Source organism: Salmo salar, chromosome ssa19, assembly GCF_905237065.1.
Source record: "Salmo salar chromosome ssa19, Ssal_v3.1, whole genome shotgun sequence".
Taxonomy (NCBI): domain Eukaryota; kingdom Metazoa; phylum Chordata; class Actinopteri; order Salmoniformes; family Salmonidae; genus Salmo; species Salmo salar.
The window spans coordinates 57081725-57105667 of record NC_059460.1 but is presented as its reverse complement, the minus strand read 5'-3'; the positions used below and the strand labels follow the sequence as shown (position 1 = coordinate 57105667).

The 23943-nt window shown below is 43.5% G+C and overlaps 3 protein-coding genes across 7 annotated transcripts in view; 2 read left to right on the top strand and 1 right to left on the bottom strand.

Annotated features, from left to right (window-relative positions):
• Positions 1-6172, top strand: part of LOC106579218 (rhomboid-related protein 1) — a 56203-nt gene extending 50031 nt beyond the window's left edge. Inside the window, exons 7-9 of one of the 2 annotated variants that reach the window (XR_001322610.2) lie at positions 2582-2642; positions 3118-3461; positions 3715-6172. Coding sequence is in view for 1 of the 2 variants with exons in the window: in XM_014158912.2 (XP_014014387.1) it covers positions 2582-2642; positions 3118-3389 (333 nt within the window). In the remaining variant the exon portion in view is untranslated. Of the gene's footprint in view, positions 1-2581; positions 2643-3117 lie in introns of both variants that reach the window. The other variant, XM_014158912.2, reaches the window with a different exon arrangement.
• Positions 6173-13107: 6935 nt separating this feature from the next.
• On the bottom strand, positions 13108-15702 carry zgc:112496 (uncharacterized). The gene is made up of 6 exons (XM_014158917.2): positions 15489-15702; positions 14902-15074; positions 14536-14629; positions 14179-14338; positions 13699-13851; positions 13108-13461 (listed from the first exon to the last, which is right to left on the bottom strand). The coding sequence occupies exons 2-6, from the start codon at positions 15033-15035 to the stop codon at positions 13286-13288; spliced, it is 717 nt and encodes a 238-aa protein (XP_014014392.1). The 5' UTR covers positions 15036-15074; positions 15489-15702; the 3' UTR covers positions 13108-13285.
• Positions 15592-23876, top strand: wdr24 (WD repeat domain 24). 4 transcript variants are annotated; one of them, XM_014158914.2, is made up of 12 exons: positions 15592-15667; positions 16147-16248; positions 16601-16662; positions 16855-17338; positions 18409-18586; positions 18761-19433; positions 19560-19669; positions 19754-19869; positions 20025-20129; positions 20470-20810; positions 21127-21311; positions 21667-23876. In XM_014158914.2, exons 4-12 carry the CDS (start codon positions 16858-16860, stop codon positions 21833-21835), a joined length of 2358 nt encoding a protein of 785 aa, XP_014014389.1. In that variant the 5' UTR covers positions 15592-15667; positions 16147-16248; positions 16601-16662; positions 16855-16857; the 3' UTR covers positions 21836-23876. The 4 variants fall into 4 exon arrangements, with proteins under 4 accessions (XP_014014389.1, XP_045558498.1, XP_014014391.1 ...); XM_014158916.2 differs by lacking the exon at positions 15592-15667 and adding an exon at positions 15712-15730; XM_014158915.2 differs by lacking the exon at positions 15592-15667 and adding an exon at positions 15783-15999.
• The last annotated feature ends 67 nt before the right edge of the window (positions 23877-23943 follow it).

Below are 23943 nucleotides of genomic sequence, written 5' to 3'. Positions count from 1 at the left end.
AGTTGGTGCCATCAATTTGAGTAATCCACTCGTTCAACAATCAGAGATTGGAATCCAAAAATCTACCCCTAAAGTCAAAATATGTTTCTATTTACTCCTCAGATACCCTAAAATGTAATCAAACTATAATATTTCTTACGGAAAGAAGTATGTTCAATAGGAAACCGATTTTAGCAGGTGCATCCTGTCTTCATGGCGCGCGCAAACACATATTTCCAAGACTGTGTCCCTGTACTAAAACTGATATTTCTTATTCATTTTTGAAGTTACAAGCCTGAAACCTTGAACATAGACTGCTGACACCTGTCACGACTTCCGCCGAAGTCGGTCCCTCTCCTTGTTCGGGCGGCATTCAGCGGTCGACGTCACCGGCCTTCTAGCATCGCTGATCCACTTTTCATTTTCCATTTGTTTTGTCTTTGTTTTACACACCTGGCTTCAATTCCCCAATTACATGTTAATTATTTAACCCTCTGTTTTCCCCATGGTTTTTGTGTGTGTTTGTTTTATGTATTTCGGTCCTTTTGTGTGGGCTTAGTATTTCTACATGTATTTGGTAATTTTGAGTAAAGTTACTTTTATTACTCATCTCTGCTGCCCTGTGCCTGAATCCTCTGCACCAGCTACACCCAGACTTTTACAACACCCCGTGGAAGCCATCGGAATTGCATCCAGGGAGCTAATTTTCAATATGACCTTATACTTGCCATTCTAAGAGGATGGTCTCTAAAAAACAAAAAATTCCGGTTGGTTTTTCTTTGGATTTTCTCCTACCATATCTATTGTGTTATATTCTCCTACATTATTTGAACATTTCTACAAACTTTAAAGTTTTTTTTTTCCAATGGTACCAATTATATGCATATCCTGGCTTCAAGGCCTGAGCAACAGGCAGTATACTTTTGGCACGTCATTCAGGTGGAAATTGAGAAAAAAGGAGCCTTAAGAAGTTTTAATAAAAAACATGTTTTCCCATCTCGAGAGGTTAAATAAAAAAATGACTATAGTAAGTGCCTATTAAGCGCCAAACAAAGTAACAAGGTTGCCTGTAACAGGATTTAAAACTTAATTTTAAATCCTCCATAACTCCCCTTGTGACAGGGGGAATGGAAGCCTGTTGTGTTCAACAGGGAGGGGCAATTTAATGTAAGCTTCACACATTTTTATTTTATTTTTAAAACATTTCTAGTCTGTCCATCTATGGGTAACTGGGTTGACGTTTTATGCTCGGCCCGCTCAGTTTTCCACTACGAAACACCAGAAAATGGCCAAAAAGCATAGAATCAGCTCACCTGCTTTTACGCTATGATTTCACTAGTGTAGATGTTTTATTTTTTATTGAGCAACAAGCTAAAGGATGAAATGAGATTAGCATTGCTCATAAGAATGAAGACCTTTTGAAAACAGACATTTCTTTTCAGAGCTAATGTAAAGGATGTACCACTTCCTCCCGATTCGGCCCATACCTGGCACGAACAGGAACACGTGACCTCTGCCTTAAACACGTGACCTCTGCCTTAAACACGTGACCTCTGCCTTAAACACATGACCTCTGCCTTAAACACATGCGACTGGCCTCCTCAAGCGTCTTAGCCAAACGCGCCACCTCAAAAGCTAGCTAATGAGGCAATGCAAGCGGGACACTTAATGCAGAGGAGTAGTTTTCACACATCCCCATGTTCTACACTAACATCGTCTTGATGTAGAAATGCCAAAGAAAAGTATTCAGCTTTTAGAATACTGTACAAAAGCACCCATTATCCCCTTGTCTCTATGAAGGTACAGCTTCACTTAAATCCCTGAGCTTGGTATTGATAAGCAAAATGGAGGATACACTTCTCTCCTTTGAGAGCACCGGCATGTTAAACAAACCCAACTTCAGCAAGGAAAAAATAAGGGAAAAGTGAGTGTCTCTATCACGTGAATGCCCCCCTTCTCCCCTCTTTACTTATGCTGCTTGGTTGACCTCCCCCTACTCTGACACTTGTCATTTATTTGTGGTATTATTGCACTTTTACGGGGCCCTGCCGTCCCATAGACGAATAGGCCGAGTTGTGTGTATAGGCCTGCACTTTATTGACTTTCTTTAGGATCTTTAATCTTGCGTGGCACTCGGCTTTGCCTGCCTGGCTTCCTCTGCAGGGAGCAAAACACTGCTGCTTCCTCCCGGTCTCCTAGGACCTAGAGGATATGAAGAGGGACGAGATTGGTGCAATCCTTCATCCTGGGTAATAAATATGTTATTCTGAGGCAGAAACCTTTTGTATTATCCCAGGAGGAACACAGGGTGTTTTATTGGGCCGTTCTCACCCTCCGTAAAGCTATCTTAACCCTGATTAATAGAACGGCAGCGAGGTGGAACCACTGATTTGAGACCAGCCAGGTGTATAATCATGTCTCTGTCTAGTAGGCCTGTCCTCATCCTACTTGTATGGAAGTGTATGTCTGATTGCTGTGGTTTACACATGTTCCCTACAGAATGCAGAGATGGTGGAGATACTCACTGTGTAAGCTGTAAATATACAGGTCTTTGGAACTGACTGTTTGTGATTGACTTGCCGCTTGTCTCTCTGTTTTGCAGAACTGGGCCGGTATGCGGTGTCCATACAAGCTCCTCCGCATGATTCTGGCACTGGTGTGCAGTAAGTTTCATACTATATCCATATAGCCATTCAATATCTACACTATTTTCAAATCAAATTGTATTGGTCACATTCACGTGTTTAGCAGATGTTATTGTGGGTATAGCGAAATGCTTGTGTAAAAACTTGAGTGGGCCTTGTAAAATGAGTTGAGGTATTGCTTCAAGTGCAATGGGGAGGAGTGAGTGGCCCTCAGGTTGCAGATGGGATATGTGGTATTTTGTTCAGAGGATATGACTTATGCTGTATGGCAGTGACTTTTCCCAATTCACTATGACTTTTGTCAGTGTGCAATATGTCCCGTCCGTCTGTCCCGCGTCTGACTTCCCCATACCTCAGTTTAGTGTATCCTTAACCAGCCCATCTCTTTTAACATAGCCTTAGCCTTAACAAAGCCCTAGTCTTGTACCGTATTCAAAACTCTATCTGCCAAATCCCACATTTCCACTGATATTGATGACTTCTTCCATTGCAGTGAGTTCGGAGGTGGGCCGTGCCGTGTGGCTGCGCTTCTCCCCGCCCTTGCCCTCCTCGGGGCCCCAGCCCAGCTTCATGGCCCACCTGGCGGGGGCGGTAGTGGGCATCAGCATGGGCCTGCTCATCCTGCGCAGCTACGAGGAGAGCCTGCAGAAGCAGTGCTCCTGGTGGGTCATCCTCTTCTCCTTCATCACCTTCCTTCTCTTCGCCATCTTCTGGAACATCTTCGCCTACGAGCTGCTGGGGGTGCAGCTTCCACCCGCTCCCTGACACCAAGAAGCTCTCTCTCACTCCATTACATTTTCCTCTCATTGTCACATGTCAAGACCCAGCGTCTTCGCCGTATCCTTTTCCTGTCCGCTCAGCCAACCCCCCGGCAACACCATTCAAAACACAGGAAGTTAGTTAATTCAAAACTGTACAGAACAGGAATAATTTTTTCCAATGTACCCATATCATCATAGAATGATCTCTGTTTTGTGGTGGGAGGGAATTTGGTAGCAATATATGCAGGTGAAAGATGTGTAGCTGTCTTCATATTCTCATTGTGGAGCATCCCTTTTGTCTTTTGTGTTGAAGCTTAACCCACCTTCAGGTCGAACCTGTCAGAGAGCCATTTTGATTAATACCATGCAGCGTCAGCTCTCCTTTGCGTTCAGAGTGGGTTTATGACCCTTGAGGTGCTTCTTACTGGACAGATGTGTTTTCTGTCAGTATTCCTCACTGCCCCTTTTAAAGACATGAGGCAGAAGGACACCAGTGTTCTACTGCTCAACATGCACCTAAACACTAGATCTACACTGTGGAATAAGAATTGGAATTCACAGGAATAGGTATTACATGTAACAAGGCATGCAGCTAGGAAGGTGTAAAAGACAGAGAAGAAAAAAAAATCTATGCTGAAACCGTGATATCCTATTTCCCCACCATCACCACTGTGGTGCTCATGTCCCTAGTAGTCATTGTCATTCTCATTTTCCACCCAACCTAAATGCTTCAGCAGGTTAGCATAATCTCTAGCAGTACCATACCCTAGCCTGCTAAAGCACCAGCATCTCATCTAGCTCATGCTCTAAGGTTCAAACTGAGACGTCTGCTCTTTACACCCTGGACACACCAACCCGCACCCTTCTCCGGTGTCCCCGTCTCCAAGAACAACCACTGCCTGATGCTGTAAGTCAGCGCGGGAACGCAAAGAGAGCGACACAGGCCCCTGTCTATTCTCACTCTAACAGACGGAACTGGGGAGGGCAACGGACATGTCATCATCGTCTGACCTCTGACCTTCGTGTCCCAGCGGGCATTGGGTTCAGTCTGTCAAAGCCCAGTCTATACCTCAGTGTCTCATTCTTAGGGACTGTATACTTTTGTAAAGGAATGTACACACACAAAAAAAGGAGTGTTAATCATTTATTTCTGTTTCTTTGTTGTTTGGGAAAACAAAAGAAGAATGTTTCAAATGGTGCAGACGTACTGCTATGATTGTTGTTCTTATGATTACTCTCACTATACAGCTTTGATCCTCCGAAAGTAAATCGACAGCAGACATCCCTGGTTACTATGATGAATGAACATCAATGAAGCAAGTTACACTCATCTTTATAAATCTTAGTGCTTTACAGAATAAGCCATAGAAGAACCAATTCAACGTAGAAATGGAAAACAAAGGCAGAGTGAAAACAATCAGTGACTGTTTGCTGGTATATGCTTCGGTGAACTTTCTGCCGTGTAGTCCTCATTGGTAATGTCAAAGCTGATAATAAAATATGTCATATGAGTTATGTGGCAAATGAGACAGGATGACAAAGCCAAACTGTTTGTGCAAGAACATGCTTGAGAAATGCTGGACTGTCACTCTCAGGCGACCTTAGATATTTGTTGATAAACACATCTTAAAACCTTGGTTGCCAGATAGAATATTTAGACACACGTTACTGCATGGTTGCCAGATTCCAAATCCCCCCAGTGTGGTGATGCCTGACGCCAGTCTTTTTTGGTTAATGACACATTTTGGATAGAGAAACCTGCCACAAATTAGCTCATTGATTGAATCAAGCAAATGCTAAGCTTTGACTAATCTTGAAATTCCATTCACTTATTTAATTTCTGTATACTTTTTTTTCAGTCTGTAGTCTATTTAATTTGGAAGGTTTCTTCTGACTGCTTTAGAAAACTTTTAGAGTTCCAATGTTGACAGTTGGTCTCAGACATAATCCTCAGCATACATGATTATGCCACTGACAGATGATACAGGCATACTGAGTGTGCCATAACTTTATGAAAGGTGAATTCTATCTAAGAGGAGGATAATTGTGCCTCGTAAGCTAAAGAATCCATAGCACATTAACCGAGAAAAGGCATAGGGCTGATGAAAGGGCTATAAACTAAATACCAATGTTATTGTAAAACACATAAAACTGTTAAAAGGTTCAATGCAGCCATTTTTATCTCAATATCAAATCATTTCTGGTTAACAATTAAGTACCTAACTGTGATTGTTTTAAATTAAAATTGAAAAAAATTTACTTCTTAGAAAAGAGCAATATCTCAATAAATAATTTTGCTAGGACTGAGTGAGGAGTGGAAAACTGAAAACTAGCTGTTATTTTCAGAGAGGTTCTTATGGGTCTATTAACGAATTTACTGCCTGGTGATGTTACCAGGCAGGCCAAAACTCCATCCCACCAAAACAGGCAGACATTTCAGGTGGTCTTTTCAAACAGTTCATATACTAAAAAGGCATTATCATAATTTTCACAGTATTATTCCAATCCTCATAGCGTGGAAATATACTGTATATAAAACAAAGGAGAATCGCATTTTTGACTGCACTGGGCCTTGAATAGGAACCTTCCAGGAAGTGAAAACTAAACGACTGAAGGGGTGACAAAAGCTGAAGTACAAGGTACAAGCTTATATTTCTCCACCCTTAAAAATGCACCCAGGTCTCAGTTAAAGCAGGCTTTTTAATTGTATTTTTAAATCACTGTATGTCTAATAAATCACTGTGTGTTTATTTTATCAAAATTACTCAAAATATATGTTTAATCATTTATTTCTCCGAGACTCTTTTTTGCCATTGAAATGCTCAGTCTGATTGTGCAGCGTGTCAATACGAATGTAAATATATTTACATACACAGCCCTGATTGGCGTATAGGATCTTCTAGACTCCAGAGCCTACCCCGCTTACCCCTTCAAAGTAGGAGGCATAGAGATCCTATTAAATGACTAATTCCTCAATGTTCCAGAATGGGGTGAAATGGCAGCCATTTTGGTCAGGGAGAAATCCAAACCAGTCTAATTGGAATTAATGGCAGTAAAGGCATAGGTGATGTATTTTCTGCTTTTCCTTATGCAGGAAAATAAAAGTAAGGCATGCGATATATCAGAAGTTGTTTAATAGAAATACTGCCATATACAGTATATACAGTTGAAGTCGGAAGTTTACATACACTTAGGTTGGGGTCATTAAAACTAGTTTTTCAACCACTCCACAAATTTCTTGTTAACAAACTATAGTTTTCGCAAGTCGGTTAGGACATCTAGTTTGTGCATGACACAAGTAATTTTTCCAACAATTGTTTACAGATAGATTATTTCACTTATAACTCACTCTATCACAATTCCAGTGGGTCAGAAGTTTACATACACTAAATTGACTGTGCCTTTAAACAGCTTGGAAATTCCAGAAAATGATGTCATGGCTTTAAAAGCTTCTGATAGACTAATTGACATCATTGGAGTCAATTGGAGGTGTACCTGTGGATGTATTTCAAGGCCTACCTTCAAACTCAGTGCCTCTTTGCTTGACATCATGGGAAAATCAAAAGAAATCAGCCAAGATCTCAGAAAAAAAAGTTGTAGACCTCTACAAATCTGGTTCATCCTTAGGAGAAATTTCCAAATGCCTGAAGGTACCGCGTTCATCTGTACAAACAATAGTACACAAGTATAAACACCATGGGACCACGCAGCCGTCATACCGCTCAGGAAGGAGACGCGTTCTGTCTCCTAGAGATTAATGTACTTTGGTGCGAAAAGTGCAAATCAATCCCAGAACAACAGCAAAGGACCTTGTGAAGATGCTGGAGGAAACAGGTACACAAGTATCTATATCCACAGTAAAACGAGTCCTATATTGACATAACCTGAAAGGCCGCTCAGCAAGGAAGAAGCCACTGCTCCAAAGCCACCATAAAAAAGCCAGACTACGGTTTGCAACTGCACATGGGGACAAAGATCATACTGTTTGGAGAAATGTCCTCTGGTCTGATGAAATAAAAATAGAACTGTTTGGCCATAATGACCATCGTTATTTTTGGAGGAAAAAGGGGGAGGCTTGCAAGCTGAAGAACACCATCCCAACCGTGAAGCACGGGCGTGGCAGCATCATGTTGTGGGGGTGTTTTGCTGCAGGAGGGACTGGTGCACTTCACAAAATAGATGGCATCATGAGGGAGGAAAATTATGTTGATATATTGAAGCAACATCTCAAGACATCAGTCAGGAAGTTAAAGCTTGGTCGCAAATGGGTCTTCCAAATGTACAATGACCCCAAGCATACTTCCAAAGTTGTGGCAAATGGGCTTAAGGACAACAAAGTCAATGTATTGGAGTGGCCATCACAAAGCCCTGACCTCAATCCTATAGAAAATGTGTGGGCAGAACTGAAAAAACACGTGCGAGCAAGGAGGCCTACAAACCTGACTCAGTTACACCAGCTCTGTCAGGAGGAATGGGCCAAAATTCACCCAACTTATTGTGGGAAGCTTGTGAAAGGCTACCCCTGAAACATTTGACCCAAGTTAAACAATTTAAAGGCAATGCTACCAAATACTAATTGAGTGCATGTAAACTTCGGACCCACTGGGAATGTGATGAAAGAAATAAAAGCTGAAATAAATCATTCTCTCTACTGTTATTCTGACATTTCACATTCTGAAAATAAAGTGGTGATCCTAACTGACCTAGGACAAGGAATTTTTACTAGGATTAAATGTCAGGAATTGTGAAAAACTGAGTTTAAATGTATTTGGCTAAGGTGTATGTAAACTTCCGACTTCAACTGTATACAGTGCCTTCGGAAAGTATTCAGCCTTATTCTAAAATTGATTAAATTGTTTTTTTTTCATCATCAATCTTCACACAATACCCCATAATGACAAAGCAAAAACTGGTTTGTAGACAATTTTGCTAATTTATTAAAAATAAACAAAAATATAACATTTACATAAGTATTCAGACCCTTTACTTAGTACTTTGCTGAAGCACCTTTGGCAGCGATTACAGCCTCAAGTCTTCTTGAGTATGACGCTACAAGCTTGGCACACCTGTATTTGGGGAGTTTATCCCATTTTTTTTCTGCAGATCCTCTCAAGCTCTGTCAGGTTGGATGGGGAGCGTTGCTGCACAGCTATTTTCAGGTCTCTCCAGAGATGTTTGATCGGGTTCAAGTCTGGCCTCTGGCTGGGCCACTCAAGGACATTCAAAGACTGCGTTGTCTTGGCTGTGTGCTTAGGGTCGTTGTCCTGTTGGAAGGTGAACCTTCGCCCCAGTCTGAGGTCCTGAGCACTTTGGAGTAGGTTTTCATCAAGGATTTCTGTACTTTGTGCCGTTCATCTTTGCCTCGACCCTGACTAGTCTCCCAGTCCCTGCCGCTGAAAAACATCCCCACAGCATGATGCTGCCACCACCATGCTTCACCGTAGGGATGGTGCCAGGTTTTCTTAAAAAGTTCAATCTTGGTTTCATCAGACCAAAGAAAAAGTCAAGGGGTCTGAATATTTTCTGAAGGCACTGTATATATGAGCACTTTGGAGTAGGTTTTCATCAAGGATTTCTGTACTTTGCGCCGTTCATCTTTGCCTCGACCCTGACTAGTCTCCCAGTCTCTGCCGCTGAAAAACATCCCCACAGCATGATGCTGCCACCACCATGCTTCACCGTAGGGATGGTGCCAGGTTATATATATATATATATATATATACAGTTTATACAGGTTTTATACCAATTTTCTGTATAAATAGCCTCTAAAATAGACCGTCAAAATGTTTGTTTACTTGGAAAGCTGTGAGTGCTATTATATGATACAATATCAGTACTTGTTGAATTTACAACTTAACTGATTTCAGCCAGTGTATGGCTGTGGATTGACTGCATTGTTTGAATGGCAAATGGCAGTTACTTTTTAAATTAATGTAATCATTCCTCTAAATCTGGCTGGCTAGCTAGCTAACAAACATACAGTGCATATAAATTCTTCAAATTCATTGTTTAATACCAAATCTTATCACAGCACTGGCAAACCATGGTTGACTGTGATGTCATGATATGGGCCAAAAACTCCATCCCACCTGATTTTCTTTCAAACAGTTCTTACAGAAAAAGGGCATTATGATAATCTTCACAATTTCAGTGTTATTTCGACCTCATACTGGGGTTTTTTATCACGTTTTTAACTGCACTGCCCCTTTAAGTTATTTGTTCTTAATGTATGATCAGTCTCAAATAAGTCTCCAATTCTGTATTCATAGACATGCTCATTTTTTCCTCTCTCTTTTCACCATGGCGTATGAGGCAGCCGTTGGGGGAAATAAGAAGTGCATATATCCTAATTAAGCAGGCAGAGAAAAGTCATCAGGAGTGGTTTATTAGCCATCTGTAAGCCAAATTACCTGGCCCTAGGCCGCCTCCAAAGACAGCAGCACTAACAACTCATCTTCTACAAAAGCCAATCCAATCCCACTCTCCTTTTGGCTATGAAGCTGTCTGCTTTATCCAGACAGCCGAGGATCTGGGGGGAGAGGCATAAACACTGTAATGAAGGAGCAAGTGTCATCTACAGGCTGATACGTGACAACTTTGCCATGTGCCAAAGTGTGACTGTGAGCGATGCAGGGAGAGGGGGAATAGAGAAAGAGGGATGGAGGTGGCACCACTCATAAAACACCATTGGGGTCGTAAAGCAGCTGTGTGTGCCTTCATATCTTGTCGTGTGCCCATCACAACGCCTCGGGCGTCGGAAGTGATGTATGGCTGTTACGCAGGGCTCAGTTCTACCAGAACCTGGGGCTCCACCAGTGTAAACATATCTTCTTCTTTCAGTAAATGTGACAAGCTGCATGATGTTGATTTAATTGCTGTCTTTTGTGTGACATTTGTTTTCATCTACATAGGTGGGCCTGGTGAAGAATAGCATGAGTAGAATAGGGGCCGCCAGCCAATCATACAGTATCGTGATCCATTTTATCAATGATGCTCTATTGATTAGAACACCACCACCACCTTTTTAGTGAGTGGTCTGAAGACCCCCCCCCTCGCATATTTGTCAGTGTCCATGAATAGCCTAACACCTTGAAGGTCGTATTGTTGTTGAACCACATCCCAATTAAAGGACGTCACTGTTGAAAGAGAGTGGAACCAACGTACCATCTTGCCGTGTGCCCTCCATTTTCCTCGGATGCGTCAACCCCTTAGTTGACATCATTCTATGGGGCCGTTCTCAAACAACTCCCCCTGTTCATTCCTTCTCTGCTTGTCCGTGTCTAAATGCAACAACTTTTGTAGCAAGCATACTTGAGATTTATACTGTTATTAGATATTCCAGACCCATGTGTTTTGTCATAGGTGAGCTTTTTTGCACTTGTTGTAACGTGATAAACTGGCATGTCATTGTGCCAATATGTTATAGTGCCATTTTGTTCTTTATTTTATGCTTTCATAGGTATTACCTCCTTACCACAATCCGTTGTGCTCTTACGGATAATGCCTTGTTACATCCAGTGCATCTACACCCTAAACTTGGCTGTTGCGTTTGTGTGTGATTAAAGGCATCAGGTTAGGAGGATCACTGCACTGCATCACTGATCTGATCTTTATATTTTATGGATATGTAGATCAACCAACCTTAATGATATCAGTATGCAGTATCTGCTTTAAGCTGATGCTTGTGACCAAGCAGGATGCCTTCTCCTAGTATGTGTCAGCGGTGTACTACTTGAACATGGGGTACTGTAATGCAGTACTGTATGAGGCAAGCTACTGTAGCTCATTAGCCAGATAAACTTATTTTCAATAAGAATCAAAGCAAGCAAACCAGCACATTACTTTCTCAGTATCCTTCTAATACAAAAAAACTTGATAGCAGTGTAAATCCACACATGGTTTGACCAACATACAACTATCAACAGTTATCCAAGTTGTTTTCATCCATCTCTAGACCATTATAATACCAGTATATGGAGGTTTTGAATGCAGAATATGGTACAATATTATGGATAATTGAGGCAGTTTGGTTTAAGGTCATGTGTGCTGCTGTGGTAGTTTTCACTGGCTGTTATCTTGCATTGATAAAATGGTGCCAAGCTTCGGCAGTTAAGTTTCCAAATCCAGACCAGAGGTTGTACCAATACAGCTTTACAAAAAAATAATTTAAAAAAATGAACAAAGAGGCTATTTTTCTCTGGGTCACCAAGAAACAAATGAAAACTAAATTTAATGTAAATATGGATAGTTTATATTAAAGTCCTCATTAATTATTTCATGATGTATTGTACTTTTTAAATGTTCTGAACTGAACCATTTTCTATTGTATATATTTTGGTTTTATTTTCTACTGTTCATTGTATTTGCTTTAATTTAGGAACAATACGAATAAAGAACAATACTGTGGAAATGTCTCATCATCCCACCGCTATATTTATTATACTAGCCACCTTGTACATACACTACATGACCAAAAGTATGTGGACACCTGCTCGTCAAACATCTCATTCCAAAATCATGGGCATTAATATGGAGTTGCCCCCCCTCCTTTGCTGCTATAGCAGCCTCCACTCTTCTGGGAAGGCTTTCCACTAGATGTTGGAACATTGCTGCAGGGACTTGCTTCCATTTAGCCACGAGCATTAGTGAGGTTGGGCACTGATTTTAGGTGATTAGGCCTGGCTCCAGTCAGCTTTCCAATACATACCAAAGGTGGGGTTGAGGTCAGGGCCCTGTGGAGGCTGGTCAAGATCTTCCACACCGATCTCGACAAACCATTTCTATATGGACCTCACTTTGTGCATGGGGGCATTGTCATGCTGAAACAGGAAAGGGCCTTCCCCAAACTGTTGCCACAAAGTTAGAAGCACAGAATCGTCTAGAATTTCATTGTATGTTGTAGCGTTAAGATTTCCCTTCACTGGAACTAAGGGACCTAGCCTGAACCATGAAAAACAGCCCCAGACCAATATTCCTCCTCCACAAAACTTTACAGTTGGCACTATGCATTGGGGCAGGTAGAGTTCTCCTGTCATCCACCAAACCCAGATTTGTCCGTCGAACTACCAGATGGTGAAGTGTGATTCATCACTCCAGAGAAACATTTCACTGCTCCAGAGTCTAATGGTGGCGAGCTTTACACCGCTCCAGCCGATGTTTGACATTGCCGACGTTAGGCTTGTGTGCGGCTGCTCGTACATGGAAACCCATTTCATGAAGCTCCCAACTAACAGTTATTGTGCGGACGTTGCTTCCAGAGGCAGTTTGGAACTCAGTAGTGAGTGTTGCAACTGAGGACAAAGCGCTTCAGCGGTCCCGTTCTATGAGCTTGTGTGGCCTACCACTTCGCGGCTGAGCCGTTGTTGCTCATAGACGTTTCCACTTCACAATAACAGCACTTACAGTTGACCGGGGCAGCTCTAGCAGGGCAGAAATTTGACGAACTAAGTTGTTGGATAGGTGACATCATTTGACGGTGCCACGTTGAAAGTCACTGAGCACTTCAGTAAGGCCATTCTACTGTCAATGTTTGTCTATGGAGATTGCGTGGCTGTGTGCTTGATTTTATACACCTGTCAGCAACAGTTGTGTGGCTGAAATAGCCAAATCCACTAATTTGAAGGGGTGTCCACATACACTATATATACAAAAGTATCATCAAGTGGGCACTACACATTGTGGGTACATGGGGTGAGTCAACCAAGCACCAGATGCTAAATAAATCCTGTTTAAAGATTTCATTTGGAAGTTTATTTGCAAGTTACACTGTAAAACTAGACATACCATAAAGACAAAACACTACTGCCATAATGGTGAGGTAGCCTGACATTCTTTCATCCCAGTCATATTCTCTATAGTCAAATTACAGGCTTGACAAGGTAGTTTTCTGACGAAAAAAGTTTACTTGGTCCTCTGTCTCTTAGCTGGCCTGTCATTGGTCTCCGGGTCTGACTTATTGTGAAGGCTGTTCTCTAGATTCACGTCCTTCAGCAGGGGGAGCTGCAGCTGATTGGCTATAGCCCATGCCCACAAACACAGCTCCACCCTATGGGGGGTCCAGTCCCGCTCGCTGTCCACTGAGGAAGATGGAGGAGGCGGGTCAACAAACAACATCAGCATAGATTACGGCATGGGGTTACGGCATAGTTCCCCCCCCCCGTCTCACACACACACACACACACACACACACACACACACCAGGAGGGAGCCTATTGCATATGGAGCAAAACTACAATGTTGCAGATAGATAATATTTGGAGCCACTGAATATGTATCCACAAATGTGCATTACACACACACACACACAATCTCACCTTTGTTAAGTGTTTGTGTGTGTGTAGCCATCTTGTTCAGGTAGAGCGCATAGTGCCTGGGTGTGTACTGGATGGGCCCCAGTCCAGGGATACTTTCAACGGCCTCGTCGGCCATGAACGCAGCCTGCTCGGGAGCTCCTGCTGCCAATACAGCTGGAACACAACGGCCAGTCAAAGATAGTCCAAGTTAAACTGTGCCCCTTACCGGATTGCTGTAGTTTCCTGAATATTAACTACGCTTTGACAGTGTCGGGAACCTCCGTCCTGCATTGTGAGCTTTGTTCAGCGTGCTAAATTGAGATGAATAGGCCTAAATCAATTTATCCCATTAAGAAGGTGACTGAACCAACATTGTCTAGGTTACTTTTTTTTCTACTCTTGAAAAGAAGAAAACATGTCAGCCTTCTCAGTCTTAAAAATTGCCTAAAAAGTGTTTTCTCATCCTGTGAACCAGACAGACAGCCCCTGGGTGCTGCTGACCTGAGGCGGTGGCTGGGCCCAGGGCTTTGAGAGAGCTGAGTTCTGTGATGGCTGCCTGGACGTCAGGGAGGAGACTGAAGGCCTTTCTAGAGCACTTCTCCACCATCTCATCACTGTTAGAGGCCACGAGCTGCTGCAGCCGCGGACGGAACTTCCCCCTCTGCAGGTGATACAGTGCCAAGACATTTCACAACCAGTCAGGGAGCAGGGAGTTTAAAGAGATTTCTTTGTTCATGGACTGTAAGGAAAGCATAGTTACTAGGATTTTTATTTTAATTTCAAATTATTACCTGGAATATCAGAAACATTCACTTACTACTTAGTCAATAAAGCTATGCATCTATCTGCACTACTTACAGTGAGCTTCCACTCCATCAGTTTCACCAGCTCTGGTTGGGTGATGTATTTGTAAGCACGCCCAGCGATGGCTACAGGCAGCTCCTCTTGATACCTGGCCAGAGACGAGGCTCAGACTAAATATCCCATTTACATTTAAGTCATTTAGCAGACGCTCTTATCCAGAGCGACTTACAAATCCCATGTTTACTGACATCAATCAAAGGGCATGCATAAATGTCATTGAAGGATTCGGCATCCTGATAAATTGAAAGCTCAAATCTATGTGCGTTTATGTTAATTAATGTGACAGATTGACTGTAGTTGTGATGATAGTCTGCTCTTCATTGATACCTGGTAATGGGATCATATATGTGCCACACTTACCATTTATCCAAGGGAAGCAGTTTTCCAGACTTCTTGCCCTTCCCAAGGGACTTGGCCTCCACTACCTCCCAGTATTTCCCATATAACTTTCTCCAGACAGCTGGGTCTTCGCAGGCGAATAGTGCTCCACTCATTGCTCTATAAAGGGTTAATGGGCCAAAACCACCTCAGACCTGAGTAGACATTACACAGAGGAATGTTGTTATTCCCCAAAACTCCTGAGGGAGGAGGGACTTTTCCCCTGACACACTGCAGATGACAGCTGCTATCTAAACCTTTATATACATTCTAAAGTTCTAAAGTTGACAAGCCTCATTCTCAGTTCTCAGTTCAATAGGCCTACTCTTTTCAGTTCAATAGGCCTACTCTTTTCAGTTCAATAGGCCTACTCTTTTCAGTTCAATAGGCCTACTCTTTTCAGATCAATAGGCCTACTCTCTGTATTGATATTCATTCTGGCCCAAAATAGCCTATTCAATAGATAGATGTGCATGAACTGAAACTGTATGGGAAGAACAACACAAATGCATTCAGCTGCGACTTCAAAGTCATGATGTCAGAATAATAAAAGGTATAAAAACACTTACCATCCAACTGTGTAGAACAGTAATAAAATGTTACAAAACAAACTATGAACGATGAATGAATTCCTTTCAGAACATGTACTTCCGTTTTGTAATGCTTGTTTTCGCTAGATTCATGGTAATAACAGTTACAACTTCCGGTTCTTCAGTGCAGTGAACAACAATTTTTTTTCAAAAGCAAGGTTAGTCCTCCAAAATTAGCGCCAATTGTTGTGCACTGAAAACATTTATATTGGCAAATAACGGTACCTTTCTTGTCAACTAATATTTTGAACCTGCTAGTAAAATAATTAGCATCATGTCATCCGGCTGGCATGTTGAAACTAACGTTTAGTACTTTAGCAAGTTAACGTTAGCTAGTAAGCTTTATAGTCAGCTCCCAGGTGATTTCTGCTCGCAAATTAGAAGACAAATGTTCTTTATTGAAATGCATTCATTGGCTGTGTGTCTCAGTCTTGTTGTTCCTGGTGTGAGGTCATTTCGAGAACGTGAACGAAACAATTAGTATAGCTAGGTACGTTAGCTACCCTAGCCAGATGCTAGCTAATATTTATAAACATTTCAAATGACAGGTCATAAACTTCCCTAAACATTGCAAAGTTCATTTTAAGCAATGAATGGTCATCTTAGTTTTATGCGCCCCTCTGTTATAATCATGCAGGAATCTGGAGAGCTGGGAGCATTAAGCAGTCCGCCATGCACTTCGGGCAAAGGGGGGTGAATATTCTCTTGAGCCATGTTATAGAAGACTATTGGGTTGTAGGTAAGCGCTGTTTTGGTGTAACTTGTGAATGTTTAATCTGGTTGCTGTAATTGTCTCAGCCTCAGTGACGTATCAGTGTAGCTACTCTTTAAAGATAATTTGATTTTGAAGAGTTGCAATGACAGCTTTTTGCTCCAGCTTGGACCTCAGCACCTGAACAGGAAGGAACTTTGTCTAAGTAGATACTGGTTAGGCCTAGGTACTATCAGGTCGTGGCTGGCTGGTTGGAGCAAAAACCTACAGACACACTACTGAATGGGTTCCCTTTCTCAGCCCCACAAGATTAACATATACATGTGGATGATTGTTGAAGTGGAGGATAATGACCCTTTTCTCTGGTGACCTCTGACAGGACTGTATGAGGAGGCCTCTGTGTTTCTCTAGAGGCAGAGAGGATCGCTGCTGCTATTTGGAGTAAGTCCATTGGAATGAATTAGAGATTACAGAGTCTTATAAGTATGTGACAGACCACTGCCAACAGCACAGCTCAAGTACCAAACTGAGCTCTCCTCATAGCTGTAGTGCCATCTTCTGGTGAAACTATGGCCATTCTTTTGGAATTTCCCAATATAATTTCCCCAACCACCCTTCTGTGTCCCCCACCAGGCCATGGAGAAGATGTCGCGGGTAACCACAGCCCTGGGCAGCAGTGCCATAAGCGGACGCACCATGTTCTGCCACCTGGACGCGCCCGCCAACGCCATCAGCGTGTGCCGCGATGCCACACAGGTGGTGGTGGCCGGCCGCAATATCTTCAAGATCTACGGCCTGGAGGAGGAGCAGTTTGTGGAGAAGCTCAACCTGCGCGTGGGCCGCAAGCCCTCGCTCAACTTCAGCTGCGCCGACGTCATGTGGCACCAGATGGAGGAGAACCTGCTGGCCACGGCTGCCACCAACGGGGCGGTAGTCACCTGGAACCTGGGCAAGCCGTCGCGCAACAAGCAGGACCAGCTGTTCACCGAGCACAAGCGCACGGTCAACAAGGTGTGCTTCCACCCCACGGAAGTCTACATGCTGCTCAGTGGCTCCCAGGACGGCTACATGAAGTGCTTCGACCTGCGCAAGAAGGAGTCCGTCAGCACCTTCTCAGGTATGTGTGTCTGTGGATAGTTCTTGCACTCTTTTGAGGTTGAACCCAGGAGTTACACCTTGGGTGGAGTGTAGAAATACCTACCCGGGCCTGGTTTCCCGATAGCGATGCAATTTAGGCTTACAAGTGTTTTAACGATGCATCGTTCTTACAACGGCCAAAGATGTTAACATGCGTTTCCCAAAACACCACGCAGAAAGAACGTTCACTGAGTGCGTTGTTGGAGCATGTGTCAATACTGATAGGAAGAAAGGCAGCGCTGCTCTTTGATCAGCTTTCTCCATTCAAATCTTACCTTAACATAATAATTATTCCACAATACTGACGACAGATCAGCTCCTAGACAGTTATCACCTTACGGCTGCAAATATTGAGGTGGCTTATTCTAATGCTTACCCTATAATGCACTAAATCTCCAATTTAATTTGGCACATCATTGCGCACATGTTGTTACACATCATTAAATATATTGAGGCAAAAATGACAGTGTAGCAACGAATAGAACTCAATTGACTGAACATGAAATTGATTTCCATATGATTTAAATGTATATGCCTATGTAGGAATGCAGTTATCTCAGTTTTCATTTAGAACATATTTTTATCCTTCACTTGCAAAGACATTGGCAACTTTGTATTTATAGTCAATTTCTTTCCGAAGTTATCGGCTGTCAAAGAGAGACAGATAAACAACTTGATTCTATGTTGAGCAGAGATCTTCTGTGTATAAAGTGACGCAGAAGGGCAAAAAAAAGCATCTAACGATGCACTTAGCTGATCTATGAATGGTTTGTGGTAGTTGATAAATAACAATAGTTTTTGAAGTGCGTTTTTACTAACGATGGTTTGGGAAACAGCTGGGTGATTTTCACGATGCTGCTACGAAGGTTCTAATGATGAACTTAACCTTAAGATGCTTTTGGGAAACCGGGCCCTGCTCATGTCCAGGAATGCCTCTGGGCTACAAAACAAACAGCATCTTATTATTTACTAAATAAACAACATAGTCGTACGACATGGTAACGTACCTGGCCTGAGAACATTCCTGTTTATCGATGTTATTTTTTTCAGGTCAGTCGGAGAGTGTAAGAGATGTTCAGTTCAGCATGAAGGATTACTTTACTTTTGCTGCTTCCTTTGAGAACGGTAACGTCCAGCTGTGGGACATCCGGAGGCCTGACCGGTATGAGAGGATGTTCACAGCCCACACCGGCCCTGTGTTCTGCTGTGACTGGCACCCCGATGACAGGTAGGCAGAGGCTTTAGAGAAAGACATGTTGAAAAAGCATAGATGTTTGCAGTGGTTGACCATTCATCTAAAGTTAATTTTCTTTAGATGCAGTAACCATTCTTGCTTACAGTGTGGCTGTTGATTCACCTGATTCAACAGCCACTTTGCTAATGTATTGACCTCTGTCTGCAGGGGTTGGCTGGCCACTGGCGGCCGGGACAAGATGGTGAAGGTGTGGGACATGACCACCAACCGGGCCAAAGAGATCTACTGCGTCCAGACCATTGCCTCGGTGGCACGGGTCAAGTGGCGTCCTGAGAGGAAGTGGCACCTGGCCACCTGCTCCATGATGGTGGACCACAACATCTATGTGTGGGACGTCCGACGGCCCTTCATCCCCTTTGCCACCTTCGAGGAGCACAAGGACGTGACCACGGGCATCGTGTGGCGCCACCAGCATGACCCCTACTTCCTGCTGTCAGGCTCCAAGGACAGCACGCTCTACCAGCACATGTTCAAGGACGCCAGCCGGCCCGTGGATCGGGCCAACCCCGAGGGGCTGTGCTTCGGCCTGTTTGGCGACCTGGCCTTCGCCGCCAAGGAGAGCCTCATCAGTGGCGACTCCAACAGGAAACCCTACCCGGGTGGCGACCGCCGCTACCCAATCTTCTTCTTCAAGAAGCCCGATCTGACGGAGCAGTTTGCCCACGTGTCCAGCGCCCTCAGCGTGTTCGAGTCGTCTCTGGAGAGCAGGCGCATGGACTGGTTTGTCAAGACGGCGCGCCTCTACCTCCTCGGCGGCAAACCCTTCGCTGAGCTGTGCGACCACAATGCCAAGGTGGCCAAGGAGCTCAACAGACCTCAGGTTGGTCAGTCTTCCCCTCAGAGATGAGCTGCATTCATTTACACATATCCAATTAAATATTGTTGTGGAACTAAGTAGAGTTTTGAGGATCACTAACAAACCTATTTCATATTTCCCCATTTGAAGGTTTCTACTACATGGACGATGCTTCGGCTCATGTTCTCAGATCCAGCGAACCTCTCGACACCTGGTCCAAATAACATCAGCAAACTGGGCAACCTTCCTTTAATGAACAGGTACTGACCACAGGCTTTACATAAAACACATAAGCTGAAAAATAGTGTGGACAAACTAAAATCCTTTTTTTGTGTCCGCCCAAGTTTCAGTATGAAGGAGATGGGGACGGAGAGCAGGCTGGACCGTAGTAAAGGAGAGAGCAGACAGGACAACATTCACCTGGAGCCTGGGAACTCGCTCATCAACAGCAACAACGATGGTGAGAATAAACTAAAAACATTCAAGCTGCTCCCACTTGACTGAAGAAATGAATCAACATATAGGTTGTTTTTGTGAACCACATTTAGTAGAATGTTACTTACTATGATGGATGCAATAGATGAGTAAACAATACAGAGATTTGTCCAACTGCAGAGAATGAGGAGACCGAGGGGAGTGAGGGACAGGCGGAGTACATGTTTGGTGACGCTGAGCTGGATGACGATGACCTCTACTCTATGGAGCACGAAATCCAGGCCGGTGAGTCTGACCCCAACACAGGTCGTATACATTCAACACTGATGACTTGGACTCTCCGAGGGTGTCCAAGGGGGAGTTGGGGAAATACATATATATTTTCCATTTCACACCTCACACTCGTACAGGTACATGCAGGGAAACGGGTACAAGGTACACTTGTACATGCAGGGAAACGGGATAAATATAAGCACCCCCCTATTTGACCTTTGATGTAGCCAATAGCCTCCACTAACCTTATATGTCGAATGCCATTTCAATGGAGGTTACAGCCATGTTTCATAGCTAGTCTATGATCTACGCCTAGTACTTTCTGAGCATTATTCTTCTCTGGTGCTTTCAGTGGAAGAACAGGAGTACACGCTCCCCCAGGAGGCCTTCCCGCTGCGCCACGAGATCATGGACAACCCGTCGGTCCCGGAGCACCTGCAGCAGGACAAGGCCGACTCGCCGCACGCCAGCGGCAACGAGGCGGAGGTCATGTGCCTGACGCCCATAGAGTCCCTCTCACTGATCGCCATCTCGCAGCCGCTGTTCAGCCCCCACCTTCCCGCCCGCTTCTTCTGCCCCGTGGTCAGGGAGATGCTGAGCCACTACGCCGAGCAGGGCGACGTGCAGATGGCGGTCTCGGTGCTCATCGTCCTGGGAGACCGCATCCGTAAGGAGATCAACGACCTCACTCAGGTGTGAGCTAGGAATATAACAGTTGTCATGGTGAAGAACTGAAGCTTTCTAATACGGATAATGTTGAGAATATGTATGGTCGGTTCCTGAACCAGAATAGAAATTCAATGATTATGTGTTGCATAAAATTAATTGGGATGCTCTTGAGAATTCTGAATTCTGAACGATTTAACATGGCTGATTTGGTTTACAAATAACTGCTTGATTGACTAAATAATGATGGAGGTTAGAGTCTTGGTAATCTGCATGTCTTCCAAGCTGACAAATATTTTGTTCATTTCGGCATGTTCTAATAATAGCGTTGACCCTATTTCAGGAGCACTGGTACATGTCCTACATTGACTTGCTGCAGCGTTTCGAGCTGTGGAACGTGTCCAACGAGGTCATCAAGCTGAGCACTTGCAGCGCCATCACCTGTCTGAACCAGACATCCACCACTCTGCATGTCAATTGCAGCAACTGCAAACGGCCCATGAGCAACAGGGGCTGGATCTGTGACCGGTATAACTTTGACCTACCTAACACAGTAAATTGTTAAGTGAAGGGTTACTAACCTATGAGAAACAATCTAGAAAGGCATTAACAGTGTAACTAAATGGCAAATTACATATTTCTAGATACGCTCAAATCAAATGTATTTATTAAGCCCTTTTTTACATCAGCAGATGTCGCAAAGTGCTATACAGAAACCCAGCCTAAAACCCCAAACAGCAAGCAATGCAGATGTAGAAGCACAGTGGCTAGGAAAAACTCCCTAGAAAGGCAGGAACCTAGGAAGAAACCTAGAGGAGCCAGGCAAGAGAACATTTGGAAAGTTGTGCAATATAGCCACTTAACTTCTTTGCCTGTTCCCCAGGTGCCACCAGTGTGCCAGTGTTTGTGCCGTGTGCCACCATGTGGTGAAGGGGCTGTTTGTGTGGTGCCAGGGCTGCAGTCATGGCGGGCACCTGGAGCACGTGATGAACTGGTTAAAGAGCAATTCTCACTGCCCGGCCGGCTGCGGACACCTGTGTGAGTACACCTGACCCTCAGCTCCACCCCCGCCCAGCCGGCTCTCTGTGAGAGGGAGAGCACCTCACCTCACCTGGCTCACGCTGGCCTGCGTCTCACACTCCAGGCTGGCCTCTCCAAAGACTGGGGTCCACAGGGGGGTGGCCATGGTAGCAGGATGGCTGTATTGGAAGATAGGTCGGTAAGACTGGCGTCCAATTCATTAAACCAGTCGGAGAGGAGAACGAGGGATCATGTACCTACCGTATGGAGCACTTAAAAGTTTGGGATGGGCCCCCTGGCCTATTCAGTGCTCACTTTGACAATGACAGAAACTCAAAGTTAAGTGAACACAATCATCTGTGCCCGTCAAAAGTTTGGACACACCTACTCATTCAAGGGTTTTGCTTTATTTTTACTATTTTCTACATTGTAAAATAATAGTGAAGACATCAAAACTATGAAATAACACATATGGAATCATGTAGTAACCAAAGAAGTGTTAAACAAATCAAAATATATTTTATATTCTAAAAAGTACCCACCCTTTGCACACTCTTGGCATTCTCTCAACCAGCTTCATGAGGTAGTCACCTGGAATGCTTTTCCAACAGTCTTGAATGAGTTCCCACATATACTGAGTGCTTGTTGGCTGCTTTTCCTTCACTCTGCATTCCAACTCTTCCCAAACCATCTCAATTGGGTTGAGATTGGGTGATTGTGGAGGCCAGATCATCTGATACAGCACTCCATCACTCTCCTTCTTGGTCAAATAGCCCTTACACAGCCAGGAAGTGTGTTTTGTGTTATTGTCCTGTTTGAAAAACAAATGATAGTCCCACTAAGTGCAAACCAGATGGGATGGCATATCGCTGTAGAATGCTGTGGGAGCAATGCTGGTTAAGTGTGCCTTGAATTCTAAATAAATCACCGACAGTGTCTACAGCAAAGCACCATCACACCTCCTCCATGCTTCACTGTGGGAACCACACATGTGGAGATCATCCGTTGACCTACTTCGCATCTCACAAAGACTGCGGTTGGAACCCAAAATCTCAAATTTTGACTCATCAGACCAAAGGACAGATTTCCACCGGTCTAATGTCCATTGCTCGTGTTTCTTGGCCCAAGCAAGTCTCTTCTACTTATTGGTGTCCTTATAGTGGTTTCTTTGCAGAAAATTGACCATAAGGGCCTGATTTATGCAGTCTCCTCTGAACAGTTGATGTTGAGATGTCTGTTACTTTAACTCTGTGAGGTGCAATCTGAGATGCAGTTAATTGCAGATTTCTGAGGCTGGTAACTAATGAACTTATCCTCTCCAGTAGAGGTAACTCTGGGTCTTCTTTTCCTGTGGCAGTCCTGATGAGAGCCAGCTTTATTATAGCTCTTGATGGTTTTTACGACTGCACTTGAAAAAACTTTCAAAGTTCTTGAAATTTTCCAGATTAACAGACCTTCATGTCTTAAAGTAATGATGGACTGTCGTTTCTCTTTGCTTATTTGAGCTGTTCTTGCCATAATATGGACTTGGTCTTTATATTCTGTATACCACCCCTACCTTGTGACAACACAACTGATAGGCTCAAACACATTAAGTAAAGTAATTCCACAAATTAACTTAAGGCACACCTGTTAATTGAAATGCATTCCAGTTGACTCCCTCATGAAGCTGGTTGAGAGAATGCTGAGTGTGCAAAGCTGTCATCAAGGCTACTTTGAAAAACCTAAAATATATTTTGATTTGTTTGAACACTTTTTTTTGGTTACTACATAATTCCATGTGTTATTTCATAGTGTTGTCTTCACTATTATTCTACAAAGTAGACAATAAAGAAAAATCCTTGAATCAGTAGGTGTGCTCACACTTTTGACTGGTACTGTATATTTGCTGAAATGGCCTTTTGTTTTTGTAATTCAGTGTGTTGCTCAGCTGGGCGGAACAGTTTGCTCTTCTAAATGGATCATTTGTATGTAAATAGCGATAAAGATGTCTGTCTTGATGTGGACTTTATTCATCAGATAACTAATCTCCAGCACTGTTTTCTATGGCAATAAAACATTTTGTGAAGCTCAGCTGTCTCTGTATCATAAACCATGTGAACTTGTATTAACCCAGTCAGTGAGTGACCTTTTGAATGGG

What these genes read in the sequence shown, in the direction of transcription:
- wdr24 (XM_014158914.2), top strand. Translation starts at nt 16,858, where the DNA reads ATGGAGAAGATGTCGCGGGTAACCACAGCCCTGGGCAGCAGTGCCATA. An exon ending in GGAGCACGAAATCCAGGCCG is followed by an intron (nt 20,130 to 20,469) that starts GTGAGTCTGACC and finishes TGGTGCTTTCAG; the next exon opens with TGGAAGAACAGGAGTACACG. An exon ending in AGGGGCTGGATCTGTGACCG is followed by an intron (nt 21,312 to 21,666) that starts GTATAACTTTGA and finishes CCTGTTCCCCAG; the next exon opens with GTGCCACCAGTGTGCCAGTG.
- zgc:112496 (XM_014158917.2), bottom strand. Translation starts at nt 15,035, where the DNA reads ATGAGTGGAGCACTATTCGCCTGCGAAGACCCAGCTGTCTGGAGAAAG. An exon ending in CTGCTTCCCTTGGATAAATG is followed by an intron (nt 14,630 to 14,901) that starts GTAAGTGTGGCA and finishes GTCTCTGGCCAG; the next exon opens with GTATCAAGAGGAGCTGCCTG. An exon ending in CACACAAACACTTAACAAAG is followed by an intron (nt 13,462 to 13,698) that starts GTGAGATTGTGT and finishes CATCTTCCTCAG; the next exon opens with TGGACAGCGAGCGGGACTGG.